The sequence below is a fragment of the Microcaecilia unicolor genome, chromosome 2 (genome assembly GCF_901765095.1).
Source record: "Microcaecilia unicolor chromosome 2, aMicUni1.1, whole genome shotgun sequence".
Lineage (NCBI taxonomy): Eukaryota > Metazoa > Chordata > Amphibia > Gymnophiona > Siphonopidae > Microcaecilia > Microcaecilia unicolor.
Genome location: NC_044032.1, coordinates 151,870,539 through 151,897,988, shown reverse-complemented (window position 1 = coordinate 151,897,988; position 27,450 = coordinate 151,870,539). Strand labels below are relative to the sequence as shown.

Genomic DNA, 27,450 nt, shown 5'->3' with positions numbered 1-27,450 from the left:
AGACAAGTAGTGAAGAATATGAGGCAGATATTGGCTTCATTAGAATGGGTAAAATTGAAACAGCTGGATTCGCTACTGATCAGTTTCGACGCTGAAAAGGCGTTCGATAGAGTGGATTGGGGGTTTATGTTTAGTGTGTTAGGAGCGTATGGATTTGAAGGAACATTTGTGCAGGCCATTGCAGCATTGTATAAAGAGCCACAAGCCAAAATATACGTTAATGGCAGCTACACTGCAGCGTTTGACATTAGCAGAGGGACGCGACAAGGCTGTCCATTGTCGCCCCTGCTGTTCGCTTTGACACTAGATCCGTTAATACGGACAATAATAGAAGACCCAGAAATCACGGGAGTATGTATGGGGAAACATGAATTTAAAATCTCGGCCTTTGCCGACGATCTCTTAGTTCATTTAACTAACCCAGACATAGCCTTACCGGTGCTATTAGACAGGTTTAAAGAATATGGGTCTTTTTCAGGATTTAAATTAAACATGCAAAAATCAGAAAGCATGCCCACCAATGAAAATATTCCGAGTCGATGGAAAGGAGACTTTCCACTTCGTTGGACAGTGGGAGAATTTAAATACTTGGGAATTGTGCTAACAGCAGATCCACAAAAACTGTATAGGAAAAATATAGATAAATTGCTGCAACAAACGGAGCAAACTATGGAACGCTGGCAGGGATTACCTCTGACACTAAGTGGGAGGATTGGGCTATATGGCATGGTTGTATTCCCGAGATGGTTGTATGTACTTCGACAACTCCCACTCATTATACTAAATATTGACATGAGAAGATTACGAAAAATGATTTCAAAATTTTGTTGGGGAGGGAAAAAACCTAAAATACAATTGGAACACCTATATAGAGGGCTGCGATATGGCGGGTTGGGGTTGCCAAACCTGAAAGAGTATAACTGGGCCTGTTTGATGAGACATATGGCCGATTGGACTCTGGGAACTGAAGACTATACCCCGTGGGAGCTAGAGAAAGAATTCTTTAAACCATATCATCCGTATTATCTACTACACACAAATACAACAGGGATACCAAAACAGTGGAGGCGGCATATATTATTAGGCCCCATGAGGAGAGTGTGGCAGTACCTAGTACGGCTACTGGGGAAAAATCCGAGATACACGGATTTACTACCTTTGAGGGGAAATGCGGAATTTGTGCCTGGCCTAAGTTCAGACAGGTATGATACATGGGCCAAAAAAGGGTTGGTGGTTGTAGCAGATCTATTTCATGGAACAGGACAACTAAGAACACAGGAGGAGATACAGGGGATAGTGGGGGTTAATAACATAGATTGGTACTCATATCTACAAGTGAAAGTCTATGTGACCAGGTTACTGAGGCTAGGATGTTCTAGGGGATTGATCCCACTATTGGAAAATTTACTGATACCTAGGGAACAACAAAGGGTGACAGTATCAGGACTCTATGAGATAATAGCAACAAAGACACAGCCAAAGAAACTTGATATGATAGCGCAGAGATGGACGATTGATTTGGGAATACTGGTTACAGAAGAGAACCTCTTAGTACATATCAAAGAGATTAAGGATAACATACACAGTGCCAGACATAGGGAAACTCAATATAGAGTGATCATGAGAGCTTATTTTACACCGAAGCAGGCGTATTATGCGGGGCGGATACCGACGAGTGCTTGTCCTAAATGTGAGATGGGGGAGGCATCTTTCATACATATGTTATGGGAGTGTCATCTGGTGAAGCGGTTCTGGAATGTGATACAAAGATTTTGTGAACAAGTCTTACATACAAAGATTAGATTGACAGCTCGCCACTGTCTGTTAGGGTACAAAGGAAGCAGATATAATTTAAGAAATGCTGAACGCCAGTTTGTTTATAAAGCTAGTGTTATAGGGAAAAAATGTATAATGCAATTATGGATACAGGAAGAAGCACCCTCATTCTGGCAATGGCGGAACAGCATGCACACCCTAGCTACATGGAAAGCTAAAGATGTCAGAAACACAATAAAGCGTAAGAAAGAATATTGGGCAATATGGGAACCATATATACAATCCCTAGGGCATAAGGCTCGAAGTTTAATACTGAATACCATACAAATACAAAGTTAGACATTCTTAATGAATGGAGGCAAGACGAAAGCTTATGGGTTACGATAGAATCCAATGATATCAGACTGTTATGGTTTAATAGTGATCTATTAGACATGAGCATTTAGTCACTCAACACACTGCATACTACATAAATGACATATATAGATGAGGAGATGGGGGGAGGGAGGGATGAATGGTATGTTATAATTGGATGGCGGTATATAAAGTTGAATATTGGAAATGTTAGTTAACTGAACTTTGTATAAATGTTTTGAGATTACTATGGTAAAGTGGAATTGTACTAATGGAAAAGTCATCAACTACAAAACTGTAGGAATAATAAGGGGGGGATGGGGGGTTGGGGGGGGGAGAAAAGGGGGGGGGGGGAAAGGGGAAACTAGGAGACAGTTGGGGGGGGGGGAAAAAGTGTTATAATACAGTAAAGATATGTTAATGGATGTTGCTAAATTGAGGAACAGTGTATTGAAGTATGTTATCTCTTGTACTGTTTCCAATAAAAAATGTTGAAATAAAGGTAAAAATTACCTGCTTGCCGCTCCGAGCTGTAACGACCTTGTGTCCCAGTGAGTAGCTGCAATAAACGTTTAAATAAACGTCGAAATAAACGCCTTTAAGGACGTTCAAAATTTTTTTTTTTTTTAACGGAGCCAGCGGGAGGGGGAAGAAAAGGAGGGACCTGGCACCACCAGGTTTGCACTTGCTCAAAAGAGCCCTCAACCCCAGGCACTCAACAAAACCTAAGAATTAGGCTTGGAGGCCTAGCCAGAGCTGCTGCTGTGTGTGACCACCACCTGCTGAGATAGAGAACATACTGGGGAGTTTCCGGCAGCACATGACCACATATAGGGAGGCAAAAGTTTGCTCTCTATCTCCACCTGCTGGTAGATGGACACAACCCACCAGTCTATGGATTGATCAGCTTGATGATATGGAATGCAGGTTGCAGCAGCTCTCAGCTTCCTGTGGCCAGTGTCTGCTTTTGGCAGAGCCTGGTCTACAAGAGCGTGGAAATATGAACAATCCGATTTGAAATCCCATTTCCACATGGAGCCTAACATCTAATTCAGAATCATTACGTGAAACATCACAGAGCTCAAACGGTTTTGTATGGACCATAATTTCTCAAAGGCAATGTGAGAAACTGATCAAAAGTTAAAAGAAACATTTAGCTGAAGTTCTTGATAATCAAGGAGGTGGCACCGGTTACGAAAGATAAATTTTAATTTAGCAAGCATTTGCATGCCCCTTGACCACCAAGTACTAAGTCGGTAACAACAACAACAACAAAAAATGTAAATTAAAATCACGCAACATATAAACTTCTGTCAAAACCAGAAAGTATAAACATGATCATGAAAAAGTACAAGTGGTACAACAATTAAAAGAGGTAACGCTGGAATAAAAGTTTTCACAGCTCATGGAAAACTCATATAATCTCTCTATATAAAACACACCTCCAACATTCTAATGAAGCCTCACTTTCCCAACGTTCTAAAGTGAGGCGGCAGCAGGGGCGTATCTGCGTGGGGCCACAGGGGCCTGGGCCCCCGCAGATTTCGCCCTGGCCCCCCTCCCCGCCGTCAACCCTCCCCCGCTGCTTACTTTTGCTGGCGCCGAGGTCCGACCCGCAATCTCCGTTTTTTGTCTTCCTCCATGGCCATGCTTCCAGGAAGTAACGCTGCAGTGCTGATTCGTTGAATCCAGTTCGGCGTCTGTCAGACGTCGAACTGGATTCAACGAATCAGCACTGCAGCGTTACTTCCTGGAAGCATGGCCACGGAGGAAGACGAAAAACGGAGATTGCGGGTCGGACCTCGGCGCCAGCAAAAGTAAGCAGCGGGGGAGGGTTGACGGCGGGGAGGGGGTGGAGAGAGGCGGCGGCGGCGGCGGGTGGGGGGAGGGAGGCAAAAATGTGCCCCCCCTCTCTGGCTGTGGCCCCCCCTACCGCCGGATTCCAGATACGCCCCTGGGCGGCAGAGACCACTTTTTGAACATCAGTGTTTGCCCCGCCCACGCGCTGCTGATTGGCTGTGCCTCAGGTGATGCACACAAAGTACGGTTCCACCCGCCCACGCACTGCTGGTTGGCTGTGCCTCAGGTGATGCACACAAAGTACGGTTCCACCTCCCAAACACTCACATGGACTTAGAAACCACCAAGCCTTTGAATGGGACCGGTGCTGCAGAGGAGCACGAGTGGGACAGCGAAGAAAATGCAGCGGTGTTCAGGAAAAAAAAACCAAACACACACGAGTCCCGCCCCTTCCTGAGGAGGGGGTAGCTACCAGCACGGGGACCAACCGCGAGGAAAGCGCGGACGAAGAACGCCACTAAACAACCACTACATCGCGGACCTTACTCTGCAAGCTGTTCATGCGGTGAGTCTCCAAGCCGGAGTTCAGTGCCTACAACAGAGACTTCCAAACACATGCGCCCTCAGCCCCGCCCCCCCCTACAGAACGCCACCCACATTCCACACTAAAACCAAACCAACCCCCCCCCCCCAAAAAAAAACCACCCAAACGGAAACCTCCGGCGCCCAACCCCCCCCCCCCTAAAAAAACGGATAATAGCCCACCTGAGTGCCCAGCTGAAATCAGTGCCTACAAGGAGACCTCCTGACACATGCGCCCTCAGCCCCGTCCCCCCCTACAGAACACCACCCACATTCCACACTCGAAAAAAACCCATATCTACTCCTACTGCCTGCCTGCAACGGATTCCTCTGGTTTCAACAAAAATACAAGTGCCTACAAATACCACATCAGAGTGCCCTGCTGAATTAAGATTACTGTATCACACTCACACGCAGAGAATCACCCCCTACCAGCCACAAAAAAACCCCACATCTAATATGGACAATCAGCATCACTCACTAACACACATACATACAACCAAACTGCCCACCACCCAAAATGCCACACACTGCCATAGACAGACAACATCTTGCTTTCACACTCATACACACACACTCCCTCCCCCAACCCCCTTAATACAAAAACTGAAACAGTAAAAACCTACATCTCTCTCTTACAAACACCCACAGAATCCCATAATCCCCCCCAAAAAAACACAAACACTCATACAGAACAACCCTACCCCACAAACACCCCCCTACAAACACCCCCCCACAAAATGGCACACACACCCACAGACACCCACAACCCCCCTCAAAACCACAAACACTCATACAGAACGCTACCCTACCCCACAAACACCCCTCCCCCCCAAAAAATAGCATACACCCATAGACCTCCACAACACCCCCTCAAAACCACAAACACTCATACAGACTTTACAACTTAAAAAAAAAAACTCTTTTCCTTTTTAAAAAAAAAAATATCCCTTAATATCAAACAGAAAAAGAAAACAAAACAAAAAAAAAACACACATGCTAGCGCCCGTTTCATTTGTTTTGGAAACGGGCCTTTTTTACTAGTGTGTAATATTTCTCATTTCAGATATACAATGTTCCAAAGTTCATAACCTTTGCCAGTGTATTCTATTTAGTACTAATTGGCAGCAATTAGCTGTTGGTAATGCAAGTAATAATTCCCGTGAAGATCGTAGATGACAATAGTGGTTTAGAAGTGGTTGCTAAATTTGTCAAGTATCCAGGACTTAAACCATGCAAAATCTTAAAAATAAAAGTCAAAGTCAAAGCTTTAAAATCAATTCTTGCTTGAATAGGTAGCTAATGTAATTCACGTAAAAATGGTGTTGCGCAGTCAAATCTATTACCATGTAGGATCGACTTAGCGGCTACATTTTATAAGACCTGCAGTCTCTGCAACTGCTTAGCTGGCAAGCCTAACAGACAAATATTATCAAAAGACGTTAAGAATCACTGCCTGGATAACAAGTCAGAAATACTGATTTTCTAAGAAAAACCTTAATCTGCGCAGTAGATTCAACTTGAACAAAATCTTTTATACCAAACAATTCATATAAGTGTTCATAGTTAAACTAGCATCCAACTACACATCTAAAAGCTTTATTTCCGATTTCACAACTAACCAGTGGCGTAGTAAGGGCGGGACGGTCCGCCCCGGGTGCACGCTGCTGGAGGGTGCAGAGAGCAGCCAAGTGCCTATCGGCTCCGCTGGTTCCCTGCTCCCTCTGCCCCAGAACAGGTTACTTCCTGTCCCGGGGCAGAGGGAGCAGGGAGCCGACAGGCGCACGGCTGCTAACTGCACCCTCCAGCAGTCAAGAATGCACCCGGGGGAGGGAGGGGGGGGGGCGGGTGCAGCGGCGATCCGCCCCGGGTGGTAGCCGACCTAGGATCTCCACTGCAACTAACTAGCGAGTCTAGAGATCTGCGCTAAAATCCAGGCGTATTCTATAACATGTATAACTTAATTGGCTTAACAAACTAATCAGTGTTGATAACAGCACTTAACAAGCAATCAGAACTAATCTCTCTATATAAAACGCACCTCCAACGTTCTAATGAAGCCTCACTTACCCAACATTCTAAAAGTGAAGGGGGTGAGATCGCTTTGTGTCTGCCCCGCCCACGCGTCAAACGTGATGACGTCGAGGGCGGAGCAATGACACTCAACCAATCGCATCGCTCCGCCCTCAACGTCATCAAGTTGGACGCGAGGGACGAGCACACATCGAACACACACGTTGCTAGGGACTTTTGGAGGCTTCAAAACAAGTACGCACCTCCCCCTCGCCACCCCCCCCAAGGTCGCCTATTCCGTTCGACTCTTCCACTCTCCAAACACCCGCGAGCGAGGTCGCTGCTTCCCCCATTCCCCCCCCCAAAGGTCGCCTCTTTCAAACACAACCCCCCCCCCGAGTTTGCAGCTTCCTCTCTCAAGCCCACCCTCCCCCGAGGTTGCCGTTTCACATCCACCCTCCCCCCCTCAAAGATCGCCGCTAATCTTAACAAAAAAAAAAAAAAAACACAGACAGCCTTCAGCCATTGGCTGTCTGCGCTGCAGCCACTCATCTCTCACTGGCCCGGGAGCACAGGAACACGAACTTCAAAACAACTTCCTGGTACCTGTGCTCCTACGGAGACACAAAGAGGAGAGAGGAGCAGCAGCACAGCAAACAAATCAATGCATGAATGCTGCATGCACTGCCAGGGAGGCAGCACAGAAAAGAGGGAGGAGGGCTTGGGATGAAGAGGGGGGCTTGGGGGAGGGACAGCAGACTGGAATGTCGACGGTGAACACAGGGGGAGGAAGAGGAGCACAGAACGGGAAGGGGAATGCGCCACCTGCTTAAAACACTCACACATACACACACACACACTCTTTCAAACACATACACTCACTCTGAGGGGGGGGGGGGGGGGGAGGGTGGCCTGGAACTTGGAGGGTGACTGGGGCAGTGAGAGGAGGGGAAACAACAGCAGCACGGTAGGGGGAGGAGAATGCACCACCTGCTTAAAACACTCACACATACACTCTTTCAAACACACACACTCTCTCCCTCAATCACTCACACACAAAGTCTACATATATCAAACGCACACTCACATTCTTACACACACTCATTCTCACACACACAGCCTCACTCTGTCACACACACTCACACATTCACTCAGTCTCTCTCACACCACACTCTCACGATGAAAACCATGCTAGCGCCCGTTTCATTGGTCTCAGAAACGGGCCTTTTTTACTAGTTGGCAATAATTTGAATTTACATGCACAATTCACTAAGCGGATTCTGTAATGCAGGTGTACCTAATTTCTAACACGCACAAGCAAAAAGGGCGTGGTTATGGACATTCTGAAATTTACACGCATAGTTATAGAAAGGCCCTCTGCGCCTAAATCTACATGTCAGGATTTCCGCTACATTTTCAATGGTGTAAATGGAGGCGCGTAGTTTTAGGCACTGAAATATCAACTAAGTGTATTTTATATACCACACCTAAATCGAGGCACCGCTTATAGAATAAGCTTAGTCGGAAATATTTTCTGCACGTATTTTTTTTTTTAGGCACCATATATAGAATCACCCCCTATACTAGTGTAATGTAGTCATACCACATCCATATCAGCAGTCAAATTATTTACACTATCAAAGAATTCCCCTTTTTAGGATGAACCCCAATAAACCATTTGTTTTATCAGGGTTAATCTTCAGAAAATGTTGAGATATCCAGGAGAAAATTTCCATAAAAAAAACATTATTCATCAGTGACTTCACAGAATTAAAATCTGACAAAATGGGGAACAGCAGCACAATATCATTCACATAAGAAAAATATTCTATATTTCTTCTTTGTAACAAACCTAAATGTCGGGGGATGCATTGGGGGGGGGGGGGGGGAATGGGGTGCCTGCTTGCATACAAATATATGCTGGATAAGCCGCTCCATTCCTTCCCAATGGTCTGCAAACCCTAACACCAGCTGGCGTACGGTTTGCAGCGGACAGCGCGCCAACGCTTGGCGCACTGCTCGCTGATCATTGAGGAGAAATACATTTAGCATGCATTTACAAGCTACTTGAGCTAAGAGCCCTGTTTTGCATGCATTTGAATGCTAGTTGCGTTTAGAGCCCACGAGCGCGTTGTTTCACACGCTCGGGGGGGGGGTGTCTGATCATGGCGCAGAAGCATAAGCGCTTCTGTGGGGTTAGACCCAGATAGGTCTTACACTCACTGTACCTTGAAGCATTTTAGAGCACTGCCTCCATTCTATGCAAATCTCTCGCATACATATTCATTGTGGAAAGCCTGGGTTGAGAACTACTGCCCTAGGGGAAGTAGGCACACACATTTAGACCTGCTCCAAGGCACACAATTATGTGCTGAAAAAGAACAGGCACATAGGTGCCTTGACAGTTTAAGTGCCCTGTTCTAACTTCTGTGGGGATAATTTCAATAAAATATTTTTTGCGTGCAAACCTAACTTTATATGTGGAAAAGTGCTTTTTTTTTTAAAAACAGAACAGCCAAAAATCTGCATTAAGAATTCATGCCATCAAAAAGCCTAGCTATGATACGTCATGTGTAGGTGCTCTTAGGACATAGTTGCAGGGCACACACATTCTATAACATAAGAAAACAAAAAAAAAAAAAGCGAAGTCAATTAGTCAAATGTAAGAACCAGATGATTCTTTAATAGTCAATGTCCAAGAAGTTCAAAGAGCCCGACACAGCTTCAGTAAAGTAGTTAAAATAAATAACTCAATGTGGTGTTCTGTTCAGAGTGGCACATTGACAGGCTGTTTTTGATTCTACGAGTGTGGTGTATTGAGTTATTTTAAACTACTTTACTGAAGAGCATTAGAACTGTGAACCAGTTATTGGCTCCATCCACTGCTATCTGATGACAAAGATTGTGTTTTGACCCCTGATGCAGGCATATCGTTATGCAGAAACACAGCTGTGCTGGGCTCTGTGAACCTTTTTGGACACTGGCTATTAAAGAATCATGTAGTGTCTACATAAGTATTGCCATAGTGGGAAAGACCGAAGGTCCATCAACCCCAGTGTCCTGTTTCTAACAGTGTCACAAAGTAGCTGGCAAGATCCCAAAAAAGTACAATACGTTTTATGCTGCTTATCCTAGAAATAAAGCAGTGGATTTTCCCCAAGTCCATTTTAAACAAAGGTCTATGGACTTTTCCTTTACGAAGTCACCCAAACCTTTTTTAAACCCCACTAAGCTAACTGCTTTTACTACATTCTCTGGCAACAATTTCCAGAGTTTAATTACAATTTGCTTGAAGAAAAAGTTTCTCTGATTCATTTTAAATTTACTACTTTCAAGCTTCATTGCATGCCCCCTAGTCCTAATATTTTTGGAAAGAAAGCGATTCACGTCTACCCGTTCCACTCAACTAATTATTTGACTGATTGGTTTAGTCCATCTGTGGAGGTTTTCCTTGTTTGTTTTTGTTATAAAATAAGAATATACAGGCATACAGTGCATGAACATATTTCCACCTTCTATGGAGCACGTGTACACTTCAAAGGACCTTTTACACACAGATGCCCCATAATAAAATCACCCCCACATGGCCATATGTTAAGTTATTCACCCCATGCAAGGTTTTCTTTAGAGTTTATACTGTGTGCAAATTATTACTGCCGATTCATGCACACCTCTAAAGTCTATGCTGAGTCTTAATATATTGCTCCAGCAAAACTTTACCCATTATAATCCTGTGTAATCTGAGCCCTAGTGTTACCAAGTACCAGAACTTTGACATGATTAAAAGCAGGAACTGGACAGAAGCTAAATGGATTTTTGTACATTAGTGCAAAAACTGTAGCCAAATGGCATCTTCAAGAACCCTGATACTACAACCAAGAGCTGAACTGGAGGCAGAGGAGTTTAAGGTGTTTCAACTGTATGTGACTTAGAGGGGGAAACCAGAGAGAAAAAGATTATAGCAGGAAGGAATCATTTCATAACGTGTTGTCCAACCATACTTGTTTTAAATGGCACTTATCACCTTGATTCTGAACTGCATGGGAAAATGAGCTGTTTCTTTAAAGTTCTTTTTTTTCCCTGTTATTTATGTATTTTTTTTTTTTTTTTTTTTACAGTATATCACAAGCAGCTCAGCTCTCAGACACCAAGGACGAGATGAACTGTCACCAGCACAGAGACCTACAGCACTAGGGGGGTACTTCCCACTTGGTGACGGCCAGTTGTCTGCATTATAATCATAGGGTGGCGTGCAAGACAGTGCATGTAGCATCTAAACGTGCTATATGACAATTTCACTTGTACGCCTCACCACACCCTTAGGGCTGAACATCTGCCGAGTTAAAGGCCACACGCACACAAAAAAAAAAACTTTCCACTTGTCGACTGTACGAAGAGGAGCTTGCACAAAAAGTGACACCCCCTCCAAAACTCAAACTCAGTCTGTGTGATACCTTTGACATGCTTTCTAATTCTGGTTTGTGTTTTCAGGAACGCCTGGTTACGGAGCAGAAACTACACAGAACACGATTCTCCAATTCCTGCTTGTTCTTAGGCTAAACCGGCAACAGCGTGGCAAAGATACACTAAACAGAACAGTATTTTATGGTATTCCTTTTCATATATTTAGCTAGTAACGTTGCATACAAACCAGAGAGAAAGATCTTAAGTTAGCAGATCATGTTACTTCAGGTCCTGGAAAGAAAAGGCCACTGCTAGACACAGGTCAGGCAATCAAGAGACAGAGCAGGAGTAAAGCCCTGGCAGAACGTAGTACCTTTAGTGTGGGAGCCTTGCTGTTAACTCCCAAACCTTTACTGTAACCCCCAGTTAAAGCGCTGGCCAGGAGCTTGTTTTCATTTCTGTCTCTAAACAGACTGTCCCATGGCGTTTTAAGGACCCGACGCTTTCTGTGCACGTGACAAACTAGAGCCAGTCGCTCCCCACCCTGCAGCTTCCCTCACTCCACCCTTGTTGTACTTAATCATCTGTTCCGTACTGGAGGAGTTTCCTAAAACTGCGAACGTACCGTTGTTGTCCCGTTCAGATGCGATCCTGGCCGGGTTTTCAGTGAGGCTACTATTGCCAGGACAGCTATAGTGATCCGTCTCATTTTTTCTCACGAGAATCAAGCACTCTGCTGGGAATCAAAGGAGACTGCTGCCCACGTCTCCCTCCAAACAGGAAGACAGCATGCAACCGTGCATTAAAAGAAGCCGCCGGACTGGAAAAGAGTAAGCACTGAGAACAGAATTGCTCTTATTTTCCTACCTCCAAATAGTGATTGTTTTTGTACCTGGAATGAATACAGGTTTCTCGTCATCTCTTCTTAATCAACCTGTCAAGTATTACATCTCCTACTTGTATTTTCTCTTTTGCATTTCAAATACATCCTTGCATGAGGCAACAAACAAATCTAGATATCCTTCGGTCACTTAGTTTTCACTCCAGCTACTAGAGCAGCGTTTTTCGGAAACAAGTAAAAAACGGATTCCCCGCATCTTCCGAGTACCACCTTAAAAAATCATGTTTGCCTAATCGACATTCCTTCGGGATGTCTGAAGCCCTAATGATAGAAAACAATGCTGGATCCAGGTACATGCTGCCCATCTTGCTGGGATGAAGTGATGGATCCAGGCAGGGGACAGAGCCCTTGTGGGGAGAAAGAGTGCAGGATCCAGGTAGATGCAGCTGCAATGAGGGAAAACAGTTCTGGATCCAGGTAGGTGCAGCACTTTTGGGAGTGAATGAGTGCTAGATACAGGTAGGTGCAGGCTGTTCTGGGTGGAATGAGTGCTGGATCAAGGGATGTATCCCTTTTGGGAGAAAACAGTGCAGGATCCAGGGAGATAGGGGACCTTCTGGGGGAAAATGAATGCTGGATCCCGGTGGATGCAACCCCACTGATTGAAAACAGTGCCAGATAGATGCAGCACTTTTGAGAGTGAATGACTGCAGGATCCAAGTGGATGCAGCGCTTCTGGGATGAATGAGTTCTGGATCCAGGGGGATGGGGCCCTTCTGAGATGAATGAGTGCTGGATCCAGGGGGATGGGGCCCTTCTGAGATGAACGAGTGCTGGATCCAGGGGGATAGAGCCCTTCTGGGGGGGAAATAAGTGCGGGATCCAAGGGGATATAGCCATTTTGAGAGAAAACTGTGTTGGATCCAGGTAGATGCAGGAATTTTGGAGTTGAACGAGTGCTGATCCAGGGAGATGCAGCCATTCTGGGGGAAATGATTGCTGGATTCAGGAGGATGCAGCCCATCTTAGAGAAAATAGTGCTAGATCAAAGTAGATGCAACCCTTCAGGGGGGGGGGGGCATGCTTGATCAAAGTAGATGCAGCCCTTGGGGGGGGGGGGGGGGGAGGAGTGCTGGATCCAAGTAGATGCAGCCCTTCTGGGAGAAAACAGTGCTGGATCCAGGTGGATAGGGCCCTTCTGGTGGGAAAGTGCTGGATCCAAGAGGATGCAGACCATCTAAAGAGAATAAGTGCTGGATCCAGGGGGGGTGCAGCTCTTCTGGAGGGAAAGGAGTGCTGGATCGGGTGGATGCAGCCCTTCTGAAAGAAAATAGTGCTGGATTGGGGTGGATGCAACTATTTTGTGGGTTTGAGAATGGCATGGCGAGTAGTGAAGCTGCGATTAGTACTGGGCGAGCAAGTATTAGTGGAGGAGTATTGAGAGGAGTAGGGAGCGAGGAGCAAGGATTTGAAATGAGTGGAGCAAAGCAGTTGGCAGCATAGCAGAGGCATTCAAAGAGCCAATCTTGGAGACTACAGTAAGGTGCCCCCCCCCCCCCCGACACTGGAACGCCATTGCTCCTGGCACTTGCTGGAGACCCGCTCTGGTTGTGTGGCCAAATCTACGGGTTTGACGCCAGCTTAAATAAGTACATAAGTATTGCCATACTAGGACAGACTAAAGGTCCATCAAGCCCAGCATCCTGTTTCCAACAGTGGCCAATCCAGGTCACAAATACCTGGCAAGATCCCAAAAAGTATAAAACATCTTATGCTGCTTGTCCCAGAAATAAGCAGTGAAGTTTCCTAAAGCCCATTTTAATAATGGTCTATGGACTTTTCCTTTAGGAAGCCATCCAAACCTTTTTTAAAACCCACTAAGCTAACCACCTTTACCACATTTTCTGGCAATGAATTCCAGAGTTTAATTACATGTTGGGTGAAGAAACATTTCTCCAATTCGTTTTATATTTACTACTTTGTAGCTCCATCAAATTTTGGAAAGAGTAAACAGACGCTTCACATTTACCCTTTCCACTCCACTCATTATTTTATAGACCTCTATCATACCTTCCCTCAGCCATCTTTTCTCCAAGCTGAAGAGCCCTAGCCGCTTTAGCCTTTCCTCATAGGCAAGTCGTCCCATCCCTTTTATCATTTTTGTCACCCTTCTTTGCACCTTTTCTAATTCCACTATATCTTTTTTGAGATGTGGCGACCAGAATTGAACACAATCTTCGAGGTGTGGTTGCACCATGGAGCGATACAAAGGCATTATAATGTCCTCATTTTTGTTTTCCATTCCTTTCCTAATAATACCTAACATTCTATTTGCTTTCTTAGCCGTCACCGCACACTGAGCAGAGGGTTTTAACGTATCATCAACGACGACACCTAGATCCCTTTCTTGGTCAGTGACTCCCAACTGGTGAAAGACTCAACAGGGCATCTGAGAAGAGTGCTGTAAAGCGGAACCACCATAGCAGTGGATATCATTCAGAGGATCTAAGTATTTCACTCAATTACTGAAAGAGTTGATGAACATTGGCCTCTGAGATGGATTGATCCAGTACAAGTAATCTGATATTGGAAGAGACTAGACATCTGTGGAGTTTGATCTGATTCACGGTTACTACTATGTTTAAGTCATCTATGGACGGATTATGATTGTGAGATAGAGAGGGGCATTTTCGAAAGGGACGTCCAAGTTGCGATTTGGGCGTCCTTACAAAACATCCAAATCTAGGGGCGGGGAAACCCGTATTTTCAAATAGTAATAAAAGACTCCCTAATATGAAATGATATTGTTTCGTATTAACATGTTAGTTAACAGCTTTAAAAAGAATGCCATTTAGACATGGGGATTTTTCTAAAATAGCAACCTATATGTAAAGTTCTGATGATAAGTTATCCAAAATAGAAGGATAACTTTAAAACAGGTAAGTTATTCATATAAAGCTCAGCTGACATACTGTGTTCAGACAAATACATACCTTTATGCATATTTTCAGTGAAGCTATCTGGATATCTTTATGCTGCACGTTTACCCCATTGTTATACATTTAGAATGAAGAAGACTGACCCATGATTTTATACAATGCAAATAGGACTTGCCTTGACCTACCAAGTACAGGAGTAGTGCCATATAAACACAGAAAAATTAAAATTTCTTCTGAGTACGGGACAACAGTACTTACAATGTGTACCTCTACAAAATCCTGAGTGGTGCGGAACGAGTAGAAATCAATTTTTTTTTACTCGTTCCAAAAATACAAAGACTTGGGGACCCTTGAGGAAGTTACATGGAAATACTTTTAAAACAAAGAGGAGGAAATATTTTTTCACTCAACGAATAGTTAAGCTCTGGAACTCTTTGCCAGAGGATGTAGTAACAGCGATGAGTGTATCTGGGTTTAAAAAAATGTTTGGACAAATTATTGGATGAAAAGTCCATAGTCTGCTATTGAGGCAGACATAGGAAGCAACTGCTTGCCCTGGGATTTGTAGTATGGAGTGTTCCTATGATTTCGGTTTCTGCCAGGTACTTGTGACCTGGCTTGGCCACTGTTTGGAAAACAGGATACTAGGCTAGATGGACCATTGGTCTGACCCAGTATGGCTACTCTTATGTTCTTATGTATGAGTCCAGTCTGACCGTGATGGAACAGCAGCACTGGACACAAGCCTGTTTGCAGCTTGCAGGGCAGAACTGTAATAGTGGTGTTAGTCCTGGAGAAAACTGAAGTCTTTGTATGTTTATGTTTATTTATTCTTTATATCCTGCCTTCGCATACAGTGGTATCAAGGCGGTTTGCAATTCCCAAAATACAAAATCAGAAAAGGAACTACATCAAATCTAACAGAAACAAAGCCCAAAGGCATATTAGATTATGATACCTGTTAAGAATAGCAAAGATAAGATATTCCAACCTACAAAGAACTGTAAAATATATTTGAGTCTACTGTCACCATCATATTCATACCAGAAACACACCCAGTAAGTCATAAACAACATGCCATGCCTTATTTTACTTCTTTCAATAACTAAAGATAGCTTAAAAGGCATTCCACCTGCCTTTCGAGCTCCACCACCCTGCCCAGGGCTCTGCCTCACCGTTATAGTGGGGTCATTCTTTTTAGCCCCTCCCCCCTCCGTTGCTGCTGCTCTTTTCAGCCCCAAAAAGATGGGCACATGTCCACAATCAAATCGAATCACCACAGCAGACAATAAGGAACCAGTTCAGAGAAGATAACAGTGCACCCAAGGGGTTTGTTTCAAACTTTTTTTTTTTCATTTTTAATAAGACTCTATCAAAGACACTGGCTGAATGCCAACCAATATACACAATTAAATACAAAATCCCAAAGGTAACAGTTGTAACTCCCTACCCACCTCCATCACCCCCTCCCCCCATGAACCAAAAACCAACACTAATGGATGACCAGGCCGTACTTCCGAATTAATGCACAGTAAAATCAGGGAAGACCACACCATTGCTTAATGGTCTCCAAATGGCATAAAAGTGACCCATAGTATCAGGCTTAAGGACTGCCAATTGCGACATCAAGTACAAAAGTCCAACTTTGATAAGAGTTCGAGGAGGCGGCTCCGGTTGCCGCCACGCCACTGCCAAACAAAGGTGAGCGGCAGTGACCACCTAAGCCATCAATGGATAAGTGTCGTCAACCCACTTGCAGGACCATTCAGTAAATAGGCTGAGATAACAGGAGGACAGGGTACTGACAAAATGTTCTGAAGAACGAAATCATAAGCCAATACAATTGAGTTTTGTGACCAGTCCATCAAATATGTTCAAACGTACCCTCTTCTTGGCAACCTTTCTAACACCAGCCGCTGCCGTGCCAAAGAGTCGCTTAAGTCAAGCAGGAGTTATTTCAGTCTTTAGTAACAATAAAATCCATAAACTATTTTATAATCTAACTTGTAATTTTAGTTCTCTAAAACCATTCAGCGTGCTTATTGAGTGTTAGAATTACAAGTTACTTCATAAAATAGATTGTTCATGATGGAGTAACATTTCTTTAAATGATACGTTTTCGAAAGAACCTCCAAGTCAGAATTGGAACATCCTGCTCATAACCTCCAAAACACCCATCCATCTGAAAACCATTTTCAAAAAGGAAAACTGCAGCGGTTTCCTGTTCAAAAATACATGAGAATGTCCAAAATGAACAGCCGTTTTCCAAAATAAAACACCCAAATTATGAACGCCAAACAACCAGGGACTAGAACAAGGACATCTGTCTGGCAGCATTTGTATGAAGATGGCCACACAGACGTCCCTGCAGAGCAATGGGCTTTAATCCAGGGCACCCCGGGTTCATATTCCACTGCAACTCTGTTGTTGTAAATGGTGAACTCACCAGAGACAGGGAAATACCCACTGTTCCTGAATGTGCATCCCCTCAATAGCCCTCAGGCTTGCATATGTCTTTAATATTTAGGTACAGTAGGTATATCTCTGTTTCTGGAGGGCTTACAATTTAAAGGTAAAAAAGAGCTGAAGTAGGATTTGAACCTGCAGTCCACTGCACTGACTACTGCCTCATTGCTCTCTTCCGCCCAACTCGTGAACTCCGCTCTGCTTTTGACTCCCATCTCACTGTACCATTTGTTCACTGTGCCAGTCTCAGCTCCATTTGTTTGTTTGTTTGTTTGGCTCCATTTCTCTGGAATTCTTTACCCCCTGCTTTGAAAGTTGAACTTTCACTCCCTGGCTTCCCCTGTCTCCTTAAAGCCTATTTGTTTTCCCAGGCATTTCCTTAAATTCCTAATTGCAGCATCATTTCTGGGTGACAGGTATTGGTGGACAGTTGGTTGTCTGTGTTCCCCTGCCCATTTTTAAATCTTTTCTCTTTTTCCTTTCTGCCTTCTCTGCTTTATTTCCTCTGTTCTATTGAAATAGGTGTTCTTTTCCTTATTCTTTTTGTTTGGTCTTGTACACCTCTTTGATTTGTAGCAAAAGGCGGAATGGTATATCCAGGGGCGGCACTCTTCAGGAGTGGCATCTCCCTCCTTGCGGCGTTTTACCTCATCACAATCCAAATCCAGCAGCGGCACAGATTCCCATATGCCAGGGGCTTAGCCAGACCTCAGCGGGAGGGGTGTCCAGAGCCTGAGGTGGGGGGGAACTGTTTAGCCCGCCTCTCCCAGCCATCGACCTCCCCCGCCACTTTGGACCCCCCCCGCCAGCAGAGGTACCTGGCGGGGGGGGGGGGGGGACAAAAGCAGAGGGGGCCAGGGCTTAATCTGTGGGGGCCCATACCCCCTTGGCCCCACCTAGCTACACCCCTGCCATAAGCTGCCCTGCCGTCGGCACCCGCCTCTTCCTTTTACTGTGGCCACCTCTCTGATATAACTTCCTGTTTCATCAGAGGCTCAGGCAAATGCAGTAAAGGGAAGAGGTGGATGACAGCTGCAGGGCAGCATATGGGAATCACTGCCGGGTTTGGAACGTGACGAGGTAAACGTCGCCCGGGGTGGTGGCAGCATGTTAGCTCTGCCTCAGACAGCATCTTGCCTTGGGCCAGCCCTGGGTATATCAACTTCCCAATAAACATAAACAAGTCTACCCTTCAGACCTCCTTGCTGCTGTGTTCAGAATGCCCATAATACCTGATGTTGTCAGGGAGCCTAGTTTCCCTTTCCAATGACACTTTCAGGAGTGAGGGAGGGGGACAGTAAACACTGGGGGATTCATGAAGGGTCATGCCTTAATCCTTCCAATGGTCAGCTACTCAATCAGAGCACCTTTTTTGCACATTGAACGTGACTGAAACAGGTCTAAATAAAAACGTCCTTTTTAGACTTGGATGGTTCTTCTTGTTCGATTATCATTTTTGGAGGTCCTAATTTTGGGCCCTCCCAAGTCTCACTCAGGATATGCCCCCTTGCTATTTGGGCACAATGCAGTGTAGGATGTCCAAAGTCTGCTGTTCCAAAAATCGCAATTTGGACGTTTTAGTCAGATGGACTTTTTTTTTTTTGAGCATTTTGAGATTCCGTGTCCTTTGAAAATGAGTGCCATAATATTCTCTGTCTTGTCCGTTATTACATTTAAAAAAATAATAATTATGATTTTTATACAAAGTAAGGTCATGATGTGTATTAAGTGCTTGAAGAGATACAATTTTATTGATATAAGGTTGGAATCAAGGATGGGGAGTAGTATTGGTGGGCCACGGGAAGGGCTCATATTTGCATGTGTAACTTAGAATACTGTAAGCTAGGCGCTTAAGTATCACATTTACGTGCACCCCTTTACGCCAGCCGCAAACTTAGCATAAGTGCAAACACCTAAATGTAGGCACTTTGATTCAACTTATGCTAGTATTCTTATAGCTAGGTACCTCCACCGTGGCACCTAGTTACAGAAATGCCTTCTATGACTTCAACCTGACCTGTGAACCTCGCTCCCATCACTGCCCATTGAACCTGTTCCAAATACGCTCACTGCTCTTACAGTTATATTCTTGGATGCTCTGTGTAGGGTACCTCAGCCCTCATGGAAGCCAAATGCAGTGATTCACCATATTTATTCCATAGCTGTGATTTTTCTCACTGGTCCTCTAAAGCTTCATAAGACTGAGTAAACACGCAAGCCTTCTCTCCTTTATACCTGCATGTTTTAAGATTTGTCATGGTTTGGGGTGCAATTACTTAGATTTGTAATTGTCTGTACGTGCCTGAATCTTCAAATAGTGGTTTACTCTCAAAAGATCATCTAGAAATTTTATCGCAAGTGTTCTAATAGCCGAGTTATAACTATGAAGCCATGTTTACTGAAGATTTTCCAAAGATGTACATGCCGGTAGGAAACTTGCATTTGATCTGTTTATAAGACAGTCTTATTACCTTCATCCTCTCACCATACTTTGGCCTTGAATACAGAGGGCAGTATAAGACAGGATAAGAAATTTAACATTTATCAACATTGTCTAAGAGAGGTATCAAATTATTTTTACTGAATATCACTTTTGATAAAGCTAGGATTCAAAAAATAAAAGCCAGAACACTGCTTTCAAATAGATCTCAGAACATTGGGGCACCCACTTATAGAAGTACCACATAAGAGCAGCAGGAATCAGTGTAAAGTGATCTAAATTTCATGACAGCCAGTATCCAGTTACAGCACCGATAAACCAGAACGATAATATTTTCACGGAGATGTAATCTACCAAAACCTTGGAGTGCCCCTTTCCGGTCAATGATTCTAAGGATGGGACGGTGCTCTTACAAACTAGAACAGGGGTTCTTAACCCAGTCCTTAGGACACACCTAGCCAGTTGGGTTTTCAGGATACCCACATTGAATATGGAAAGGGACAAAGCAGATCAATAGTAGATACAAACAAATCTTTATTGTAGAACTTGAAACTAATACTGCTGTGTGTCTGTGTGCACGCTGCCATCTCCTGGACAGCATTTTGACAACTGTGTAGCAATTGTGCTGGTTTTCCATCTGGCTGGTGTCTTATCCGAAACGGGTATTAATTTCTTTGGTGGTGAACAACTTTCTATACACCATATAGCCCCTGACGCAGCCCCTTTATAGGCAGAACACGGCCCGTGTTGGGCATCGTATTGGTTTGAAGTTCTACAATAAAGATTTGTTTGTATCTACTATTGATCTGCTATGTCTGTTTCCACATTGGATGTTGCGGATCGGCTGCCCTGTTGCTTCTTGGTACCCTCAATGAATATGCATGAGAAAAATTTGCATACAATGGAGTTATGGCATTCAGAATTTATCTGATGCATGTTCATTTTGGGTATTCGAAAACCCTGACTGGCTAGGTGTGTCCCAAGAACTGGGTTGAGAACCCCTGAACTAGAGTAATGATATACAGAAGTTCTTTCATATGTTTACCTTATCGGAGGGAAGCGCTCCACTCGTATGCGTAGCAGACAACTGACTGGACGTGGGGCTTGTAGGCTTCGTCTATTGATTTAAAAAAAAAAAAAAAAAAAAAGAGAGATGATGGAACATGGTAAAGAAATAAGGATACACAAAATGTCAATGGAATTGAAGGATGATCTGCTGTAGTTTTACATAAAAAAACAAATATTTATCAATACATTACCAACAACTACCTGAGCTACACACGCTACTGAATCAACTATGAGAACCAATGTTTAGCATACAACACTTCCGGCATCCAAGCAGTCAAACTAGGGGCTCTGTTTGCAAAAAGTTGTTCCCATAGAAATTAAATGGAAAAATTTTTTTTAACCCAAGGTCGATACTCAAAACCATTTATGCCTGTCTCTCTGGATCTCAGTTCCCAAAGCTATCTGGTTGGAAATAAAATGTCTTTCTGAAAGAATCTGAAGGCAGATTTCTTTAAGGAAAACCTTCTGGTTCGGCAGATTAATTGAGCCTTACACTCTATATTTCCTATTTCTGTGGTGCTATCCCACGGTTTTAACTCTGCTTACTGTTTTCCAAGCAAAAGTCACTTTTTTTAGTAGGGATGTACATTCATTTGAAATGACATTTCTCATGTCATTTCATGAAACACACCAAAAAAGGAGAAGCAACCCTATGTGCAAAATCCATGTCATTTATGGCCTGAAATGACTGGAAAATAATCTACAATTTAAAATTTTTTTCTGTGTCAAAACAGGGCATGCTCTTTCCAAAACTGCTTCCCAAAACAAACAGACTCCTGTAAGCAAAGCAGGACACTAAACCAATATAACGGATTACACAAATATCCTTGAATGTCTAGACTCAAACCCTGGGGAATGCCCAGCAGATCGATCATGGACCAACTTTGACACGCTCTCATCACATGAAATCTCACATTGGCTCGGGAAATACGCCAAATTACAATGCAAATTAGACATATGCCCTAATAATCTAATAAGATCCGCACCCAAACAATTCAAAACAGACCTCACGAACCACGTAAATCACAGGCTTCAAAATGGGCTCTTTCCCACGGATAAAGGAAACATCCTACTTACCCCGCTACCGAAAGATGCTAAGAAAAACACAATGGACCTAACCAACTATCACCCAGTAGCATCTATTCCACTTATAACCAAACTCATGGAAGGCATAGTGACGAAACAACTCACTGAATACCTAAATAAACACTCAATTCTGCACGAGTCTCAATCAGGATTTCGGTCAAATCACAGTACCGAAACTGTTCTAGTGTCCGCAATGAACTCATTCAAACAAGCAATTGCAACTGGTAACAACATACTCCTCCTACAATTCAACATGTCCAGTGCCTTTGACATGGTTAATCATGAAATACTATTACATATACTAGAATACTTCGGAGTAGGAGGCATAGTTCTTAAATGGTTCAAAGGATTCCTGACCACAAAATCATACCAAGTAACAACGAACGCAGACAGATCACCCCCATGGATACCTGAATGTGGAGTCCCCCAAGGATCCCCCCTCTCACCAACCGTATTCAACCTAATGTTGATACCTTTAGCCAAACCTCTAGCCAACCAAAACCTCAACCCCTACATATATGCAGATGACGTCTCAATTTACATCCCGTTCAAACATGATCTAAATGAAATCACCTACGAAATCAACCAAAGCCTCCAGATCATGCACACCTGGACGGATGCATTCCAACTAAACCTTAACGCAGAAAAAACACAATGTCTTGTACTCACCTCACAACATAACACAAAAAACTTCTCCACCATTATGACACCATACTGTTCTCTTCCCATCTCACAAAACTTGAAAATCCTTGGAGTTACCATTGATCGAAACCTCACTCTCGATACCCACGTGAAGAATACGACAAAAAAGATGTTCTGCTCCATGTGGAAGCTCAAAAGAGTAAAACCTTTCTTCCCAAGATACATCTTCCGTACCCTGGTACAGTTCATGGTAATAAGTCATCTGGACTACTGCAACGCACTGTACGCTGGCTGCAAAGAACAGACTATCAAAAAACTCCAAATTGCCCAGAATACTGCCGCCAGACTCATCTTTGGAAAAACTAAATATGAAAGTGCAAAACCCCTAAGAGAGAAACTTCACTGGCTTCCACTCAAGGATCGCATTGCGTTCAAGATCTGCACGATTGTACACAAAATCATTCACGCAGACACCCCAATCTACATGCTAAACCTCGTGGACCTATCCCCCAGAAACGCCACAAGATCATCCCGCAAATTTCTCAATCTGCACTTCCCCAGCTGTAAAGGACTAAAATACACGCTGATGCATGCCACTACCTTCTCTTACATGAGCACGCAGTTATGGAATGCACTACCTACAGACCTGAAAACAATCGAAGAAACAACTATCTTTCGCAAATCTCTGAAGACATATTTCTTCAACAAGGCCTACAATGAGAACCTATACCCTCACTAATCCACCTCACCAACCCACTCAGTTATGAAAGCCCACTTTCTATAATTACCCTAATCACTCCCTTCCTTCCTTCCTTCCTTCTTTCTTCCCTTACTTAATCTCTGCACAATACTGTTTCTGATATCCTGGAATGACAATGTTAACAAAACTATGTAAGCCACATTGAGCCTGCAAATAGGTGGGAAAATGTGTGATGCTCTAGAAATGTTAAATAGTAGTAGTAGTAGTAGTAGTGATGCAAATGCAATTAAATAAATAAATAAATAAACTAAACAAAAATTGGGGGGCTGTATGCCCTTACTTTTAAAGGGACAGTGCCACTTTTCATATCAGAGATAGTATTTGCCTTTAAAAGACCATTTTGCTCTACTTTCAGGCTCATTTTCAAAGCACTTAGCCTCCCAAAGTTCCATAGAAACCTATGGAACTTAGCCTCCCAAAGTGCTTTGAAAATATGCCTCTATATCCCCTACATTAGTCAAGAATATAATTGTCTCATGACTCGTGTCCTAATCAAAGCCTCATTTTCTTTCATTCACAACTTTTCACCTTCTCTCTCTTACCTCATGGATATACATACAATCTATATACATAAAGACCTCATCTCTTACCTAACACAAACATATTTGTAACAGCACATTTATTTGCTGGGAAAAGAGATTTGGGTATTATTTTAAAAAGAATTTTCTCTATGTGTAGAATCAGAAAAGTTTTTTCTGAGTAAGTCACATATGTGTCAATATTCAGTGCCATACGCGCCTAGTTAACTGGCTGTCTGCTTTTACATCAGTTCAGATTTCCTTTTCTCATCTACAGGTGCTTTCATGCTGCAGCTCAACACTACCTTGCCTATGTCCCCCATACATTTGGTTCCTGTGTCATCAACCAAACTGCACCAGTCTGTGTCCTACCCATCCCCAATTTCAGATTCTGGGCTCTCTGTCTTGAAGTACCATGAGCTTAGAACAACCCTTCTTGGATTACGTATGAAACAAAATGAAGAAAAGAAGATAGTGGGGCTCCCCAGGGGTCTGTGCTGGGACTGCTGCTTTTTAACATATTTATAAATGATCTAGAGATGGGAATAACTAGTGAGGTAATTAAATTTGCTGATGACACAAAGTTATTCAAAGTTCATAACTCACAAGAGAATTTTGAAAAACTACAAGAGGATCTTATGAGACTGGGCATCCAAATGGCAGTTGACGTTTAATGTGAGCAAGTGCAAAGTAATGCATGTGGGAAAAAGGAACCCAAACTATAGCTGCGTGATTTAAGGTTCCACATTGAGAGTCATCACCCAGGAAAAGGATCTAGGTGTCATCGTTGATACGTTGAAACCCTCTGCTCGGTGTGCAGCGGTGTCTAAGAAAGCAAATAGAATGTTAGGAACTATTAAGAAAGGAATGGAAAACAAAAATGAAATTGTTATAATGCCTTTGTATTGCTCCATGGTATGCAATTCTGGTCACCACATTCAAAAAAAAGATATAGTGGAAATAGAAAAGGTACAGAGAAGGGGGGCGAAAATGATAACGTGGATGGGACGACTTCCCTATGAGGAAAAGCTAAAGCGCTAGGAAGATATAGAGGTCTTCAATATACTGAGTGGAGTGGAAAGGGTAAAGGCAAATTGCTTGTTTACTCTTTCCAAAATTACTAGGACTGGGGGGGGGGGGGGGTGGAATGCAATGAAGCTACTAAGTTGTAAATTTAAAAGAAACTGAAGATAATATTTCACCACTCAGCTTGTAGTTAAGCTCTGGAATTCACTGTCAGAAAATGTAAAAGCTGTTAGTTTAGCATGGTTTAAAAAAGGTTTGGATAATTTCCTAAAAGAAAAGTCCATAAGCCATTATTAAGATGGAGTGGGAAAATCCAGTGCTTATTTCTAGGATAAGCAGCATAAAATCTGTTTTACTGTTCTGGGATCTTGCCAGGTACTTGTGACCTGGATTGGCCACTGTTTGAAACAGAATACTGGGCTTGATGGACCTTCAGTCTGTCCCAGTATGGCAATACTTATGTTTTTATGTAAACGCCATGCTGTCACCAAGGTCCACTGAGCCCAGGGTACAAGTACTCAGCAGACCCCCAAATGTGGAGCTATTTCTCATAGCTCATTTCTAGGGATGACCAATGGCTCTCTGAACCACCTAATAATATTTTATGGGCTTTTCCTCCAGGAATGCATCCAATTCTCTTTTGTATCCTGCTATGTTGGTCGCATTGGCCATTTCATCTGGTAACAAATTTCACAGCTTAATTATGTGTTATGTGGGGGGGGGGGGGACACTTTCTACATTTTTTTTAATTTGCTGGTCACTAGCCTCATGGAGTGTCCTCTTGTTTCTGTGCTTTAGACAGGTTAAACAACCATTCCCTATTTAACCATTCCAATCCCACCCCATGTTGTTTTATAAACGTCTGTCATAACCCCTCTCAATCATAGCTAAGATAAGAACATAAGAATAGCCATACTGGATCTGACCAATGGTCCGTGTAGGCCAGTATCCTGTTTCCAAAGCCAATCCAGGTCACAAGTACCTGGCAGAAACCCAAATAGCAGCAAAATTCCATGCTACCAATCACGGGGCAAGCAGTGGCTTCCCCCATGTTCATCTCAATAATAGACTATGGACTTTTCCTCTAGGAACTTGTCTAAAGCTTTTTTAAACGTAGATACGCTAACTGCTGTTACCACATCCTCCGGGAATGAGCTCCAGAGCTTAACTATTCTTTGAGTGAAAAAATATTTCCTCTTATTTGTTTTAAAAGAATTTTCATGTAACTTCATTGAGGGGGTCTTTTACTAAGGCACACTTACATTTTTAGCGTGCACTAAAAATAGGTGCATGCTAAATGTTAGAGACGCCTATGTATTCCTATGAACGTCTCTAACGTTTACTGCGTGCCTATTTTTAGTGCTCGCTAAAAACGTAAATATGCCTTAGTAAAAAACCCTGAGTGTCCCCTAGTCTTTGTACTTTTTTGAAAGAGTAAAAAAAAATTTGATTCACTCCTACTCATTCTACACCACTCAGAATTTTGTAGACCATAATCATATCTCCCCTCATCCGTCTCTTTTCCAAACTGAAAAGCCCTAACCTCTTTCGCCAGTCTGAGTTTTTTTTCCTCTTAAAAGCTTATATGTGGTTGCCTCACTTCAGGCGCCCCAATGCTTTGTGGGGAGCAGCTATTCAATAACTGCATCTGGGTGTAACTTATTCTATTTATACATTGCACGCATAAGTACATAAGTATTACCATATTGGGACAGACCCAGGGCTGTGCCGACACAGTAAGCGAGATAAGCATGGCAGGAGGGCGCCATCCTCTGGGGGGGCGTCCCGCCGCACCATGCTTACCTCGCCCTCTTCTCCCCAGATCCTTGTCCTTTTTTTTTTGTTTAAATTTACCTCTCCGGCGCGTGGCAGCATAGCGTTAGTGAGGAGGTGGCGCTCCCCCGCCCCGATGTGTCAGTCTCTTCCCTTTGCTCGGTTCCACCTTCTTCTGACGTCAGAAATGACGTCAGAAGAAGGCGGGACACTGAGCGAAGGGAAGAAGACATGTCGGGGCGGGGGAGCACCACCTCCTCACTAACACTACGCTGCCACGCGCCGGAGAGGTAAATTTAAACAAAAAAAAAAAAGGATCTGGGGAGAAGAGGGTGGGTAGTGTAGCGATCGTTTGGGGGGGGGGGCGCCGGCGGGGCCAACTGCAGGGGGGCGCCGGAGACCCTAGGCACGGCCCTGGACAGACCAAAGGTCCATCAAGCCCAGCATCCTGTTTCCAACAGTGGCCAATCCAGGTCACAAATACCTGGCAAGATCCCAAAAATAGTGGATTTTCTCAAAGTCCAATTTAATAATGGTCTATGGACTTTTCCTTTAGGAAGCCATCCATCCAAACCTTTTTTAAACTCTGCTAAGATAACCGCCTTTACCACATTTTCTGGCAATGAAGTACAGAGTTGAATTACACATTGAGTGAAGAAATATTTTCTCCGATTCATTTTAAATTTACTACTTTGTAGCTTCATCGCATGCCCCCTAGTTCAAGTATTTTTGGAAAGCGTAAACAGACGCTTCACGTCTACCCGTTCCACTCCACTCACTATTTTATAGACCTCTATCATATCTCCCCTCAGCTGTCTCTTCTCCAAGCTGAAGAGCCCCAGCCGCTTTAGCCTTTCCTCTTAGGGAAGTCGTCCCATCCCCTTTATCATTTTCGTTGCCCTTCTCTTCACCTTTTCTAATTCCACTATATATTTTTTGAGATGCAGCGACCAGAATTGAAC

General features: G+C 43.6%; 1 protein-coding gene across 2 annotated transcripts in view; it reads right to left on the bottom strand.

Moving 5' to 3' along the window:
* The window catches only part of CAST (calpastatin), a 228,364-nt gene that overhangs the window by 136,737 nt on the left and 64,177 nt on the right, over nucleotides 1-27,450 (bottom strand). For both annotated transcript variants that reach the window (XM_030193407.1, XM_030193408.1), the window contains one exon: nucleotides 20,661-20,732. In XM_030193407.1, coding sequence (XP_030049267.1) covers nucleotides 20,661-20,732 — 72 coding nt within the window. The remainder of the gene's footprint in view (nucleotides 1-20,660; nucleotides 20,733-27,450) is intronic.